We start from the raw sequence: 13,385 nt of genomic DNA on the forward strand, positions 1-13,385 counted from the left end.
TCAAGATGTTTTCTGAAGGGTCCACAGGGGCTACTGTAATAGCCTGCTGAAATGTGAAAGGGTTAAAGGATAATTAAAACCTGAAACTGGACAAAGGAAGTCTATACCTTAGGCCTAGTTTCTGGAACCCCTAACCTCATTCTGTTAATCATGAAACTTGTAACAATGAGCTCATACGCTAACTGCCAATTTTAGCCTGTGTAACCCTGCTTGCTTGCGTGGCATGAAAAATAATCAATTGTATACAAGGTGAAAATTACTGTTTGGCCATCGCCCATGGGAACACTGGCTATTGCCCATGGGAACATAGGCAATCACCCATAGGAACATAACATTCTAACAACAAGCTTTCTGCTTCTGTACTCCCCGCTTGCACATCTGACCAGTAGGTTGACAGGTAGTAAATAGGAGAAAGATGGACCTTTGTGTTTAAGACAGAATGAAGAATAGGATTTAGGGCTTAAAAACCTTGTATCTTGGCATTTCGGGGCTGCTCCTTTGGAAGGACAGCCACCGGCTAATAAACTGCCTCTATAATCAAAGCACTCAGGTTGAGTCTGGTTATTCCGGTCACAACACTACATTTAAAACCTTCTGGTCGTTTGCCAACTGCTGGGATGGTTTTAATCAGGGAGGAAGCCAGTTTGGGTGTTGGAAGAGCTCCTCAAATGTCTCCAAACTGATTTAGAAGAAATTGCTTTACAGAAGAGGACTTATTCCTGCTCTGGAATAAACTTATTAGAATTGACACATGAGGTAACCACAGACCAAGAGAACTATGTTTTTTTGAACACTTTACATCCCAAAAGCAAAGGAAGTTTCTAAATGTTATCAATATCAGATAATGAAACCTGTTCAATAAGGACCACAGCCTCTATATACCAGTTGACAGTTTCTTCCTCTTAGAATAATCTTGGTGTTTCATATAACTTCTCTACTAGGATCTAGTTTTTACCCTAGTTTTCTTGAAGAAATTTTCTTTAAAAGTTTTATTTGATGACTCAGGTAAGATTTTCTGAGGTAAAAAACCTCACATCACCTCAGCAGACATTTTCCTCTTCCCACAATCCTGACTTGCGGCAAGTGAAGGGATGAAGTGATGAAGCCAGTTTAATTCTAGGTCCCAGAAAAACCCATGTTTCTCAGTAGCTCATATGAAACCAGACACCCCTCCCCACCTCTGATTTGGGCAGAACTAATCCAAATCAGTTCCAGAAATATCTCCAGTTTTACTAATGAAGGAGGGTCAGTAAATCTCTTCTAGGTTATCTAGGCAGGCGGCTCCTCTAGCTCAGCCCATACAGCATTTGGTCAGCCTTGTATGTACATGAGTAAAATGCTTTCTTCTTCCTTTTCTAATTCTTGTATAATTTGTCATGCATAAAATCCTACCCGGGAATAAACCACCACCACAAGGGTTTCTAAAGTTGACCCCGGCCTGGTCCTGGGGATAGGGTCCCGGAAGCCTCCTTCTTAAAAAATGCTTTTACAAGTGCCCTCTGCCTGATGAAGTATAAGAACTCCTGCAGTAGAACAACTGTAAAAGTGAAAGAAAGAAATACCAGCAAGCAGAGGCAGGCAAGATTTGAATTTGAGGATTTAATACGAATGGGTGAATAATATTTTTTTTAAAAAAACAAAACAGTTCAGTTGGGAGGGATCATGAACACCTTTGCTTTGGCAACTCCCATCTTCAGCTAGGCTGGCTGCATCAGTGTGCTGATACTTTCTTCGACCTCTGAGAGCTTCTTCAGGACTTGGTTAACCTTGGCCTCATCAAATTCCAAACACAGAAATTCAGATTCCTAGAAAACATAAAAAGATGTTTTAGAAGAGACCCTCAAGATAGCCAAAGTTCTGAATCTGGCGTGACCCCGCTCCAAAGGCCCTGGGCCCCTACCCAGCAAGCCTGACTCAGGCCTCTACACTTAAAAGATATTTGCCCAGCAAAGTAAATCTAACACAATGCCCTAAATGAAACTACTTCTAATGAGATGTTTTATAAATGGTAGAGGTATTCAAAAGTCAGGTGTTCTCATTATGACACACATGAGAAGTTCTTCTCGTCTATCATCACATTTGATCTCACAATAACTTTTAAGGTAAGTACTTAAGTATTGCTGTTTTACAGATGATGACCCTGGGGTACAGAGAGGTTAACTTGTATCACAAATTCAGAAAAAGGCAGAGTCAGAATGTGAACTCCCAGCTCTGGTGGACTTGAAAGTCCATGCTATCTTCACAGTACCCTGCAGTGTAACAGTGAAAGAAGGATTTGAGTTGGTTCTGTGTTAGCCTGGTAATTGGGCTAACTTGGATTTTGTGTTATACTAGAAATTGTGACATGTTGTGACCAAATTGCTTGGGAAACATCAACGAGATAACTGAAAGAAAACCAGATCTTGAAATAGCCTTAAACATTTCTAGGGCCTTTCTACTTGCAGCAAGCCAGCTCTCTAAAATTTCCTTCGCATTCCCTATAATCACTGTTAGGATCAGTCAATCAGCCCTAGACTGGGTAGATAACAAAGAAAAAGGCCTTTGAAGTACCATGATAGAAATTTCATGTGCACTAAACAAACCCTAGGTACACATTGTTTTGAAGACAAGGACAAATTATATATATCCAAGAGTGACTATATTCAAGATCCTCAAGAACAACAGTTATGTAATTTTAGAGCAGTATGAATCATTATAAATCATAAAATCCAACTGCCTTTTCAGACAATGAAACTGAGGCCCCAGGCATGTTAAATGACATGCCTGTTGTCCCTCTGTTGATGGCAGAGCCACTAGATCATTGCTTTTTTTTCTCTACATTTTCCTCTCTAAATACAATGGCATTTCTCACTCTCATCCCAAAGAAGACCACAAGCCTCTTCAGGGGGAGGGAGTTTCTTTGTCATCAGCTAGAAGAACCTTCAGGAGCTGACTTTGAAAAAGCACCTTTGCTGCTGCTAAGCTCCTATGCTGAGTCTATACCAATGGCACTGAATATCCCCCAGGAAAAACAAGTACAGAGAGAACCAAGGGGCCTCTCAGATGAAAGTCTCCCAAAGGGATGGAAGGCAGCTTTCCCGGACTACAGGGAAATTTCTCCATGTATTTGGATGGGAGAGGGGTAAAGAGTGAGCTTAGACACTGTCAGGTTTTCATTTAGTTGAAAGCAAAACCAATTTTAAAAAAAAGAAGAAGCTCCCTGTGTTTGAGTTACAGGAAGGGTTATCTCCTTTCAGAAAAAAGAACAAATTTATGGCAAATTAGGCAGTTCAGCTGGCTAAATTAAGAGCAGATCTCAGATTTGAAAGCCTAATATTCTTCTTTCAGTTTTATTGAGATCTTTAGCTTGACTTTAAAAAAAAAAATTAGCTTTTGAAACAGTGGTCTAGAAACTAATAATTACCAGAGTCTAACATATATATTCAGAAACTTGGCAGAAAAGATGATGTAACCCATGTTTCACCTCAGTGAGAGAATGTCTGTTACAATGATAAATCATCTGGTTTTCCATTTATATGGGCAGAGATTATCAAGGACAGTGCTAATAAAGATAGGAATGCCTGAGCAGAATTTATTAATAAATAGCCAAGATCTTTTCTGAGATGGGATCGTTAATTTGTTGAAAGTTTTAGTAATCACATTATCTTTGATTAGATCTCTTAAGTATTGATGAACCTGTTTATTTTTAAGGGAAATCACATACTAAAAAGAAATAACATGCTAGATAAAGAGAACCAAAAGTTAAATAAATATTTTCCATCCACTCTCAACCTTTACCTCTCTCCCCTTGACACAATGCACAGTAAGTCTTAGAAAGACACGTTTAACCACATATAACTTTTGAAGAAACAATTTACCTGAAGCCGTGTTATCAATGCCTAGCTTCATCTAGTTGTGCTATCAATATTTTATCAGGAATTCAAGAGCCTTTAAACTGGGGCTTAACACGAGGCTTTTTCAAATTTCACATTTCGCTGTTGTACCCTACAGAAAGTACATCTAATGCACTTGAAAATTTCTTTGGAAAAGCAGATGATGCTTATTAAACCAGAGGCAGAAAGTACAGAGCAATTTGAAACACTTTTTTTTTTCAAAGTCATCCATCTTTATCTAGGCCTAACTAATCATAATCATGAGATATAGCAAGACTAAATTCCTGTATGTAAGTATCTAAGGCAAGAGACAGAACCTGCTTCTTTTTAGCAGCGTGTAGCTACAGCATGGAGTAGACTCATAAAGTGATTAGCAGATAAATAATCATTATTAAGACTATGTACTTTGTGATTATGGGGAGTACGGCAATATATGAAATTCAAGAGTTTAAATAACTATTTTAAATTAGGGAAAAAAAAAAAAAAAGCAGAGGCAAAACATTCAAATATTCACTCCAAGGGCAAAAGCTAAAAAGTCATAAAAGCCTAAGAAGGGATCCTGAGAGGCCACTGTCTCCAAACCACCACCAACAAAAACAACAAACTGGCTTTAATGACTTCCAGAGAAGGACAATGCATAGGTTCCTAAGGAACTCTGTTCCCAGGTAACCACTCTAACATTCTTCAGGAAACTCTTGTCAAATCTAAATTTTTAATGATTTAGCTAAAACCCATTTCCTAGCAGGATCAGAGAGTATAACTAATTACTAGTTTACATAATAATTGAAGGCTGTTATTATCCAAGTGTTTGGTTTTCCCCATCTACACCCTAAGCTACCTCTGTGGAGGAAGTCCATTTAAATGACTCCTTATCTAGGCCCATAAACATACCCTGAGCAATTCTTTGGCAAAACAATACTGTAGTGACAAAATACCAAAAATAAAAAAGGACTACGACTTATTAAATATCTAAGTGGAACCATTTAGAATAAATTCAACTAAAACAAAATAGAAATCCTATAATCTATTTTTTATTGTATTATTATTTCTCATGCAAAATTTCCACAAAGCTTTATCCCCAATTTATTGGCGTTATAATATTTAGCATTATATTTAGCATTATAATATAACTTTGGCAAGTTCTAACATGTTGTAGTTTCTTTAAAAAATGCTAAAGTCAAGGAATGAAGGGGGAAAGCGTGCCTTAGGATCCTGCTAACCAATACTGATTGAAGAAGGCCCCATATAGCTGGCCAGACTTCATAAGGTTTATTCCAAAATTTTTTCTTTTGGTTTTATTTATTGACACAAAGGTTTTCCTGGCTGAACAAAAACTTTAGCCATCAGGCCTATCTCTCTGTTTGGGCTGTGTTTTCATAAACTTAAATTAACCCTCTAACCTGCAGCTGTGCCACTCTGTCCTCTATGTTTAACAACTAGAGAGAGAGAACAAGGACATGTCGCCAAGGTCAAAACTGGCACTGGCTTCTTGAAGAGCAATTATATAATAAATTGATTGATACCCAATAGCTTTGAACACTGCCCCCCAGAGAAGTTCAGAACATCTCCATAAGTAAACCTGTGTTCACCACTCATTCCCATACTTCCTGTGGCTTTCTCAGAATCATCATTGATACTGTCCCTTAACTCCTTCAGGAGACCTCAAAATAACTTCTCTGAGACAAAGGATCTTCCAAGTTCCTTTCTAAGTAACCATTAACCCCAAATTAAAATTTTATAGTTCCCTGAAAACTGTGCTGATTATTCTCCACTTGTCCTTTCATATCCAATCTCCACCCTTCTCTGCCTTGTTCTATGCCTTGTGAAGCTGTTCCCTGAGATTGTATCACTCCCTTGTTTTCTGGCTTACAGCTAGGTTCAGGCAAGAGGAAAGAGAGGTCAAGATATTTATTTTCCAATCCCCAACTCCTCCTCCTCTGCCATGTCCAATATTTTTTATGTTGGGGTACTGTTCATTTCTCACTTTACTCTCTGGCCTTAATCATCACTTCAGCATAAACATAAAGATAAGTCTCTTCGGATTGCCAAAGTACATGGTCACCCAAAACAAACTCCAAAGATGAGCAGAGCAAGGATTTTCAGCATGTCTAAGTTGGTAGAAAGGCTGCCTCTAAGTGTAAATAATAGGGTAAACCAGAACCGATATTTGATTTTTTTTTCTCTTATCATTTGATATTGAAATTTCATATAGTAGCATTTTGATATTAAAGAAGAAAAAGAACAACAATAGGAACAACTGTGGAAGATGAGATTTCATTAAGAATTTGCATCAAAGACCTTGATACCAGAAACATGGCCTCATTTCTATCAACAATCTGTTCTTAAATCCCATATCTAAAGCAATGGATAGTTTATACTGTAGCTTAAAACAAGTTTAAAAAAGGAAATTTGTGATTTATAATCTTTAAAAATCTTACAACAAAATTTTTACCATTACATATTACAATCAATGACCCTTACTCAGGCCATTTTTTTTTTAAAGTTGGTAGAAGAATTTTATTTAAAGCCTTGGGTATTAATGTTTTTTTTCTGTAATTTATTTATTTGGTTTTTTTTATAGTGACATTGGTTAACAACATCTGATATCCTTCAGTTGTACATTTTAACAGTAAGGCATATACATATTTACATTGTGTGTTCACTTCCCATAGTTAGATTTCTTTCTGTCACCACATATTTGACCCCTTTTACTCCTCTACCTCTATCCTCCCTCCTTCCCCGTCCCCTCTGGTAACCACTAGTCTATTGTCCATGTCCATGAGTCTCTGTTTGTCCTGTTCATTTGTTGTTTTTAGGTTTATATCCCACATATAAGTGATATCATGTGATTTTCAACTTTTTCTGTCTGGCTTATTTCGCTTAGCATGATTATCTCGAGGTCCATTCATGTTGTTGCAAATGGCAGTATTTCATCTCTTCTATGGCTGAGTAATATTCCATTGTATATATGTACCACAGCTTCTTTAACCAATCATCTATCGTAGGACACTTCAGTTGCTTCCATGTCCTGGCCACCGTGAATAATGTTGCTATGAACACTGATGTGCAAATATCTTTTGGGATATGTTACTCAGGCCATTTTTATCCTGAGGAAATCTTCATTTCAAATATAATAGCCAACAAGTCCTACATCTCATGTGTAAAGAACATGCTAACCCAATTTTCCAAAAGGGGAAAAAAATTGTACTGTAAATCACAAAGCAAACCATCCCATTAAGGATGAAAAAAGACTGAAATCAGACCCTTTTGGAGTTCTAAGACTGCAACTTAATGACCAAGCAAATAAATTAAAAATGACTCACCCCAAAACTCAAAAGGTGTCTATAATGTGCCAAATAAGAGCTAATGTGGGACTAAGGCAGGGTCTCCAAGTGATATAGGGACGAAGCATGAGAATGACACAGATTGGCTAAATGTTAAACCAAAGAGAATGTAGAGTCCACTACATGCTGCTAGACACAGGTATCTGGCTAATGATAATCAATAATTTTTCACAGAAACTAAAAAACAGGTATAAACCCAATTCTCCAAACACCCAGAGTCTCATTCTCTGACTCTGAGAGGGGATCATGCTATCTATGGAGTATCATTCCTTCTCTAATAAATGTTTCTCTGTCTCTAACTCTGGCTCGTTTTTGAATTGTTTCCTGTGCAGAGCCAAGGACCCTATCTCTCTCAGTGCAGGGCTTGAGTCACCACTGGGAGGAGGGGTAGAATTTGCCCAGTCTTGCATCACAAGAACTAAAAGAATTCACTCTAATACATGAAAATAGTAATATTTTCAGCACATACTAGGTGCTTTCCAGAGCCAGAGTAGCTTCTAAACGAAATGTTTATCCATATTCCCATAACCTCCTAGAAAAGCACACAATACTAACCTGTGTAGTATAAAAGCATTAACCATCACTGGACAACAATTACTGAGTTTTTCTGAAGATTTTGACAATCTGATAAAAGGAATTAAAATGCTTTAAAAAAAATTAAAAAGCCACTCTCACAAATTCTAATTATGTTAAAAAATAAACTCTATGGGAAAATGAACTTTTAATCAGTTAATTAGAAACTCAAGGGAGAAAAAAACACTGGGTATCTAGGAAGTTTCAGACCTACACTGATGTTAAGCTACCGCTAAACAAAGCTAAGGCAGCTAACTTCAACTTTACAAGTGGCACACACAGAGATTTATACATAAAGTGCAAAATTTTAAAATAACATCAAATCTTAATTATTCAGAGTCCTATTATCTGTGTTTCTGCTGCTTCACCTCCTCCTCCTTTTTGGGTCCATCTTTTAAATATTTCCACAAAACGGAAAAAGTCAAATTTAAACCAGTTAATCTAAGTCATAGCAGCTCTGCAAGAAGTTTTACAGAAAACGAGATCAGAGCTACTGGGAGAAACTTTAATCATGACATCACATAACTACTTTTGAGAATCATTCCCATATGGAGTAATTTAAGTCAAAAAGATCTTCTTATCCCAAATATTTCCCTTCCTTTAGTAACCAGGACTACTGTTCTCAGCCTAGATGTCTTTAAAATTAAAACATAAATACTCCCAGAAGAGATAATCCAAAAAGTCATTAATACTTTCTATTACTTAAATCAGGAGATTTACTTTCTTCCAACAACAATGAACCCAAGTGGCCAGCCTTAAAACACAGGGACCTACCATTAAGAGGTGTAGGTAGGGCACAAAATATAAAAGAATTAGGATAGTACCAAAGGCATATCTTTCTCCTTACCTCATAACACACACAGATCCATAGGTGAAGTATCTTAAAGATCCCAGATCCATATTCTCCATGCCTTTCTAATCACCTAACCACTAGTTGCTAGGTACCAGGAAAACTTAGGGAATCTTACAAAGGGACTATTAGCAAGATAATCTCAACGAAAACCAAAGGCTGAATTTACACACAGACACATCTTTCTGCAGCTGCACTTTCATTTTTATCTGCAGGCTTAGGGCCTGAAAGTGAACAAGGCAATGAGATTCCAAGAACACTGTCTAGTGAAGGGTTAAAGAAGTACAAATTAGTAGTTGATAGATGGTCATGGGGATGGGAAGCATCACATAGGGAATGCAGTCAGCATTTATATAATGGCTAGGTGAAGAGCCAGAGAGAAAGAGCAATTAGGGGATCATTTTCTAAACTATATAAATGTCTAACCAATGTACTGTATACTTTAAACTAATAAAATAAAATTTAAATTTAAAAAAAAAACAAAAAAACACTGTCCACTCAAACTTTGAATTTCTGAGAGAAAGTGAGAGAATGCCAAGAACAGGATCCTGAGATTCTTTTGGTTTAAGATTTACAAAAATCTGGGGTGGTTCCATAGAGTAGTGGTTAGCACGTCTGCTTTACACACAGAAAGTCCTGAGTTTGTGCCCCAGTGGATCCACAGTCCATACCCCGGGTGTGCCAGGCCCAGGTATGCGCCACGAGTGTGTGGTAGGAGACGCCTGGCCTTCAGAGATCCAGTTCTTAAGGGGAGATGGCAACATACATAGGTCAGGGTTGGAAGTGGGGGGTTGGGGGGGGAATAAAAAATAAAAATAAAAAAATAAAAAGATTTACAAAAATCTTAACTGGAAAAAGTTGGGGCCATAATTTAGGAAAAAAGCTAGACATGCCTGTCCTGACAATTGTATGGTCAAAAGGAACATGAATTTCAGCCCAGGCAACCCTGACTTGTTTCTGAGAGGGAAGAAATAGTTTTGACCTTGCAAGAATGAGTGGTTCTTTCATTGGCTGAATGATGTACTGCTAAACCAAGACTAGCACTATTCTTCTTCCCCCCAGAGATGTTAAAGCAGCTTGACATGTATTCTGCTCCCCATTATAGGTCAGTGGATAGCGAAAGGTAGAGGTACCATCAATCTTCATTTTACCACTGGAAAAAAAACAAAAGAAACCCACAGACTAGCCTCAGTTATACAAAGTCCAGAATTCCCAGCTCTTTGATTCAACCCATCGCCTGCTAACATTCACATCTGACTTTGAATCTGGACACTTTCAAACTCGATTAGTGTATACATGTAACAGAATAGGAACTAATTTAAAATGCCTGCTTTTATACTGATTTACATAAACACCAGGACTTAAGTATTTGCAAAGATATTTCAAAAGCATCCAACGAAAGAAAATAAAATGGAGCCAAGTTATAAAAACACTAAAAGCTCAATACAATTAGATCACTGGTTGATTTCTGTGTTCAAAACATTGTGCTCCAGTTCATCTTACAACTTTTCATTTTCGGCAGCATTTAATGTTTAGCTGTTAAGATTTTCTGTATTCTGAAAAATTCTGACTAAAAAATATTTGAGTAGGAAACTATTTTTAGGTGTTCTGGCTTGATCCGTAGGAAATCATATCAGCTTCTGGATAAGCAGAACTAGTTTCCATGTAAAAATGGACAAAGAACTGCTGAATAGATGAAAAGGCAAATCACACTGAAGGAGGGAGAAATTTCACTTAAATCTCAGAGAAACCAAATGATAAAACTCTTTAAAACTTGAGAAAAAGTGTATTGTTGCTAATTTTAGTTTAAAGTTCAGATTTGGGCCCTTGTCATTCCTAATGAGGTACATTCCAGAGTGAACTCATTTGTAAATAACTTTGACAAACAAAAATATATTTACATGACAGAAACAGAGAATATTAAAAACAAAACAAAACTCATCCTCACCACTGGTCAGGCAAGAACAAAGTATATATTGGCAATTGCTTTCTAAGGGGTTCTTGATAATCTACAGATTAAGATGAGGGAAATATCTTAATACATCCAATAAAAAGGAGTTTGGCAATGAATGACAAAACTTTTTTGCAGAGGAGGAACACAGAAGCAATACTGATCAACCCAATTCTGAGATTGCAGATTTTTTCCAACTAAAGGGATCATCAACTTGCTCTGCCAATAGCATCAATCTATTCCCAGTGTTCTTAATGAGGTGTCTTTTAAGTAATTATCAATAGCACAATTAAGCAGAAATAGGTATAGTGAAAAAGTAGCATTTCCCTTGGCCCTTCTCTTGAGGAAGCAAACATGTAAAAAGGGCAAAGGTAGAAATGATCAAGGATAGAAGGACTTCCAAATTCAGAAAATGATTTGGGGATAAAAAGTTTTAAATGATTTTTTTTCCTGAGGTTATGGGGAAAGGGGGCTAATTTTGGGGGGTTTCCAACAAACTCCAAATACTTACATTCTGAGGTACTAGGGATTGGGACTTTAACACATAAATCTGCAAGGGACACAATTTCCAGTGCTTGAAGGATCCAGTGTTTATCAAGCATCGGATAAGTGTTTTCCGTTGATGATGATGATGATGATGATGATGATGATAATGATCTCACACATGATTCTAGGCTTGCGGTTCACATCATACAGAAAAGGATTTCTAATAGTCCAGAAACAAGAAAAACACATTTATACAAAAGCTACTTGATGATTGCTCAGGTCTGACGGCCCAGTTTGGCAGAAGCCATATCTGGCTTCATCCTCACTGAACTTAATCTTGAAATGTCACTTAATCTATTGGGGCTGCCAGGATAAAAGCTGCAAGGAAGGGGACTGCTCGCCATACTTTGTTCCAAAGTCCAGCCCTGGAGACTGACTCAGGGTCTGGCACACCATTCTATGAGAGAATATGGGGATGAGGGAAGAACAAAGGATTTATAGTCACTGCATGAAGTTAGTCACTAGCCTTTGTAGCTCAAATAACTTACTGCAGACTTCTAGAGGTAGCAGAAGAGAGGAGACTGCATTTTTACTATATAGGGTTGAATTTTGACATCACTTAAGTTGCTGGGCCTTTGTTCATGTGCAATAATCATCCCTCATATTAAGCCAGTGCTTGACAGTTTAGAAAGTGCCTTGACATGCATAACCTCATCTGATCCTTAGAACAGCCATGTTAACTAGAAAGAATCCAAGCCAGAAGTAAGCTTCTTTGAACAACTGGAGAAGTGACAGACCTTGTGCATCTGACCCAAAGCAGATTTTTCCAGCTATATCCGGCAGGAAGACTGTGTCAGATAATGCAATGGATTTTATGGCTTTTGATACACTTTTGATCCAATTTATGTAGGAAAACAAAGTAAGGCCTCATTTACTTAAAACTGCCCACAAATTGAGAAAGCAGAGATTAAAAGTTCAGTCCTTTGCAAAAGACAGAGTAAAGTACTCAGGTCCTAACTGGAGAAGAAATAGACTTTCTTATTTGGCCACCAGTTTTTCAGTAGACTTTGGAAGCAGTGGAGAGAATAGAAAAATTTGAGGGGGATGCAAATATCATCTCTGGACATGGGGAAAATGAGATGCCTAAAAACAAAAAGCCACAATTAAAAAGAAGTCAGTCTGGAAGAACTACTGTAAGAACTGGCAGGAGAGACTGTGGGAAAACTGTGACAAATCTGAAGACATAAGCCAGTTTAGGGGGACACAGACATTACAATAGTAATAATATTAACAGCAATGATAACTAATAACGGCTAACATTTATTGAACACATACAAAATGTCAGACATTACGCTAAGTGCTTTACATGCATCAGTTCACGTTGGTGAGGAAAATTTTATCCCATTTCATGTATGAGGAAAGTGAGGAAGGATGATCAACTTGTATAAGGCCACACAGGTGGTAAGTGGCAGAGGCAGTTTTAAACCCAGGTCTGTCTGGTTTCAGTCTGAGCATTTAACCATTTCACAATCCTGACTCACATTCATATGTAACATAAACATCATCATTAATACTCACCAAGTACCCACATATGAAAGTTATTCTATGATTCAGTTAACTTTAACAAAGACTCAAAAGAAAGCTGCATGTTGACAGTATAATAACCCAAAGTCAATCTGAGGTGGCCTATAAAAACATCTTGATAGGGAATGAATACATCCTAGCAGCATATAAAATATTTCTAACTTAATTTTAAGTGTAATGGGGCAACAACAGCACAGCTAAGTTAACATGTGCATGTGACCCAGGCAGAGAAGCATATTAGCAAGAGACTTAGTTATTATTCTGAAGCAAGATGGACTTTATTCCCTCTTTCTCTGTGTGTTTCGGGATGAGCTGGGGAGGGAGAAGCAGGGAGGATTCAGTTATATAGAGAGCTACTTGTCCCATCACCAGGAGAGTTGGAGGCAAGGTTTATCTTTGTTGTTCTATGGACTAATATGTGGAGCTCCTTGAATGAGACACCTTATCCCATTATCCCAAATCATAGTCAGCAGAACCAAAATACTTGCTTAAACCTGGGATTCTGTCCATCTTTAATCAGAGGAATTCCCAATTCTGCTTTGTTGTCTAACCCAAGAACACCTAATTGTTCAACATGAGAAAAACCACAGCAGCATTTATAGGAACTTCTGGAATGCAAAAAGATAAATACACTAAATTGTGATTTTAAACTTGTAACATCCTTCCTATTTGGCCTACATCTAGTCTCTGGCCAAGTCAAGGATAAACAGGACTAGGTAGAATAA

General features: G+C 37.5%; 1 protein-coding gene across 2 annotated transcripts in view; it reads right to left on the reverse strand.

Annotated features, from left to right (window-relative positions):
- Positions 1-1,580: 1,580 nt before the first annotated feature.
- COMMD1 (copper metabolism domain containing 1) overlaps positions 1,581-13,385 on the reverse strand; it is a 115,538-nt gene continuing 103,733 nt past the window's right edge. For both annotated transcript variants that reach the window (XM_025045106.1, XM_006909563.3), the window contains exon 3: positions 1,581-1,805. In XM_025045106.1, coding sequence (XP_024900874.1) covers positions 1,698-1,805 — 108 coding nt within the window. In that variant the 3' untranslated portion in view covers positions 1,581-1,697. The remainder of the gene's footprint in view (positions 1,806-13,385) is intronic.

Source organism: Pteropus alecto, unplaced genomic scaffold (genome assembly GCF_000325575.1).
Source record: "Pteropus alecto unplaced genomic scaffold, ASM32557v1 scaffold131, whole genome shotgun sequence".
NCBI lineage: Eukaryota > Metazoa > Chordata > Mammalia > Chiroptera > Pteropodidae > Pteropus > Pteropus alecto.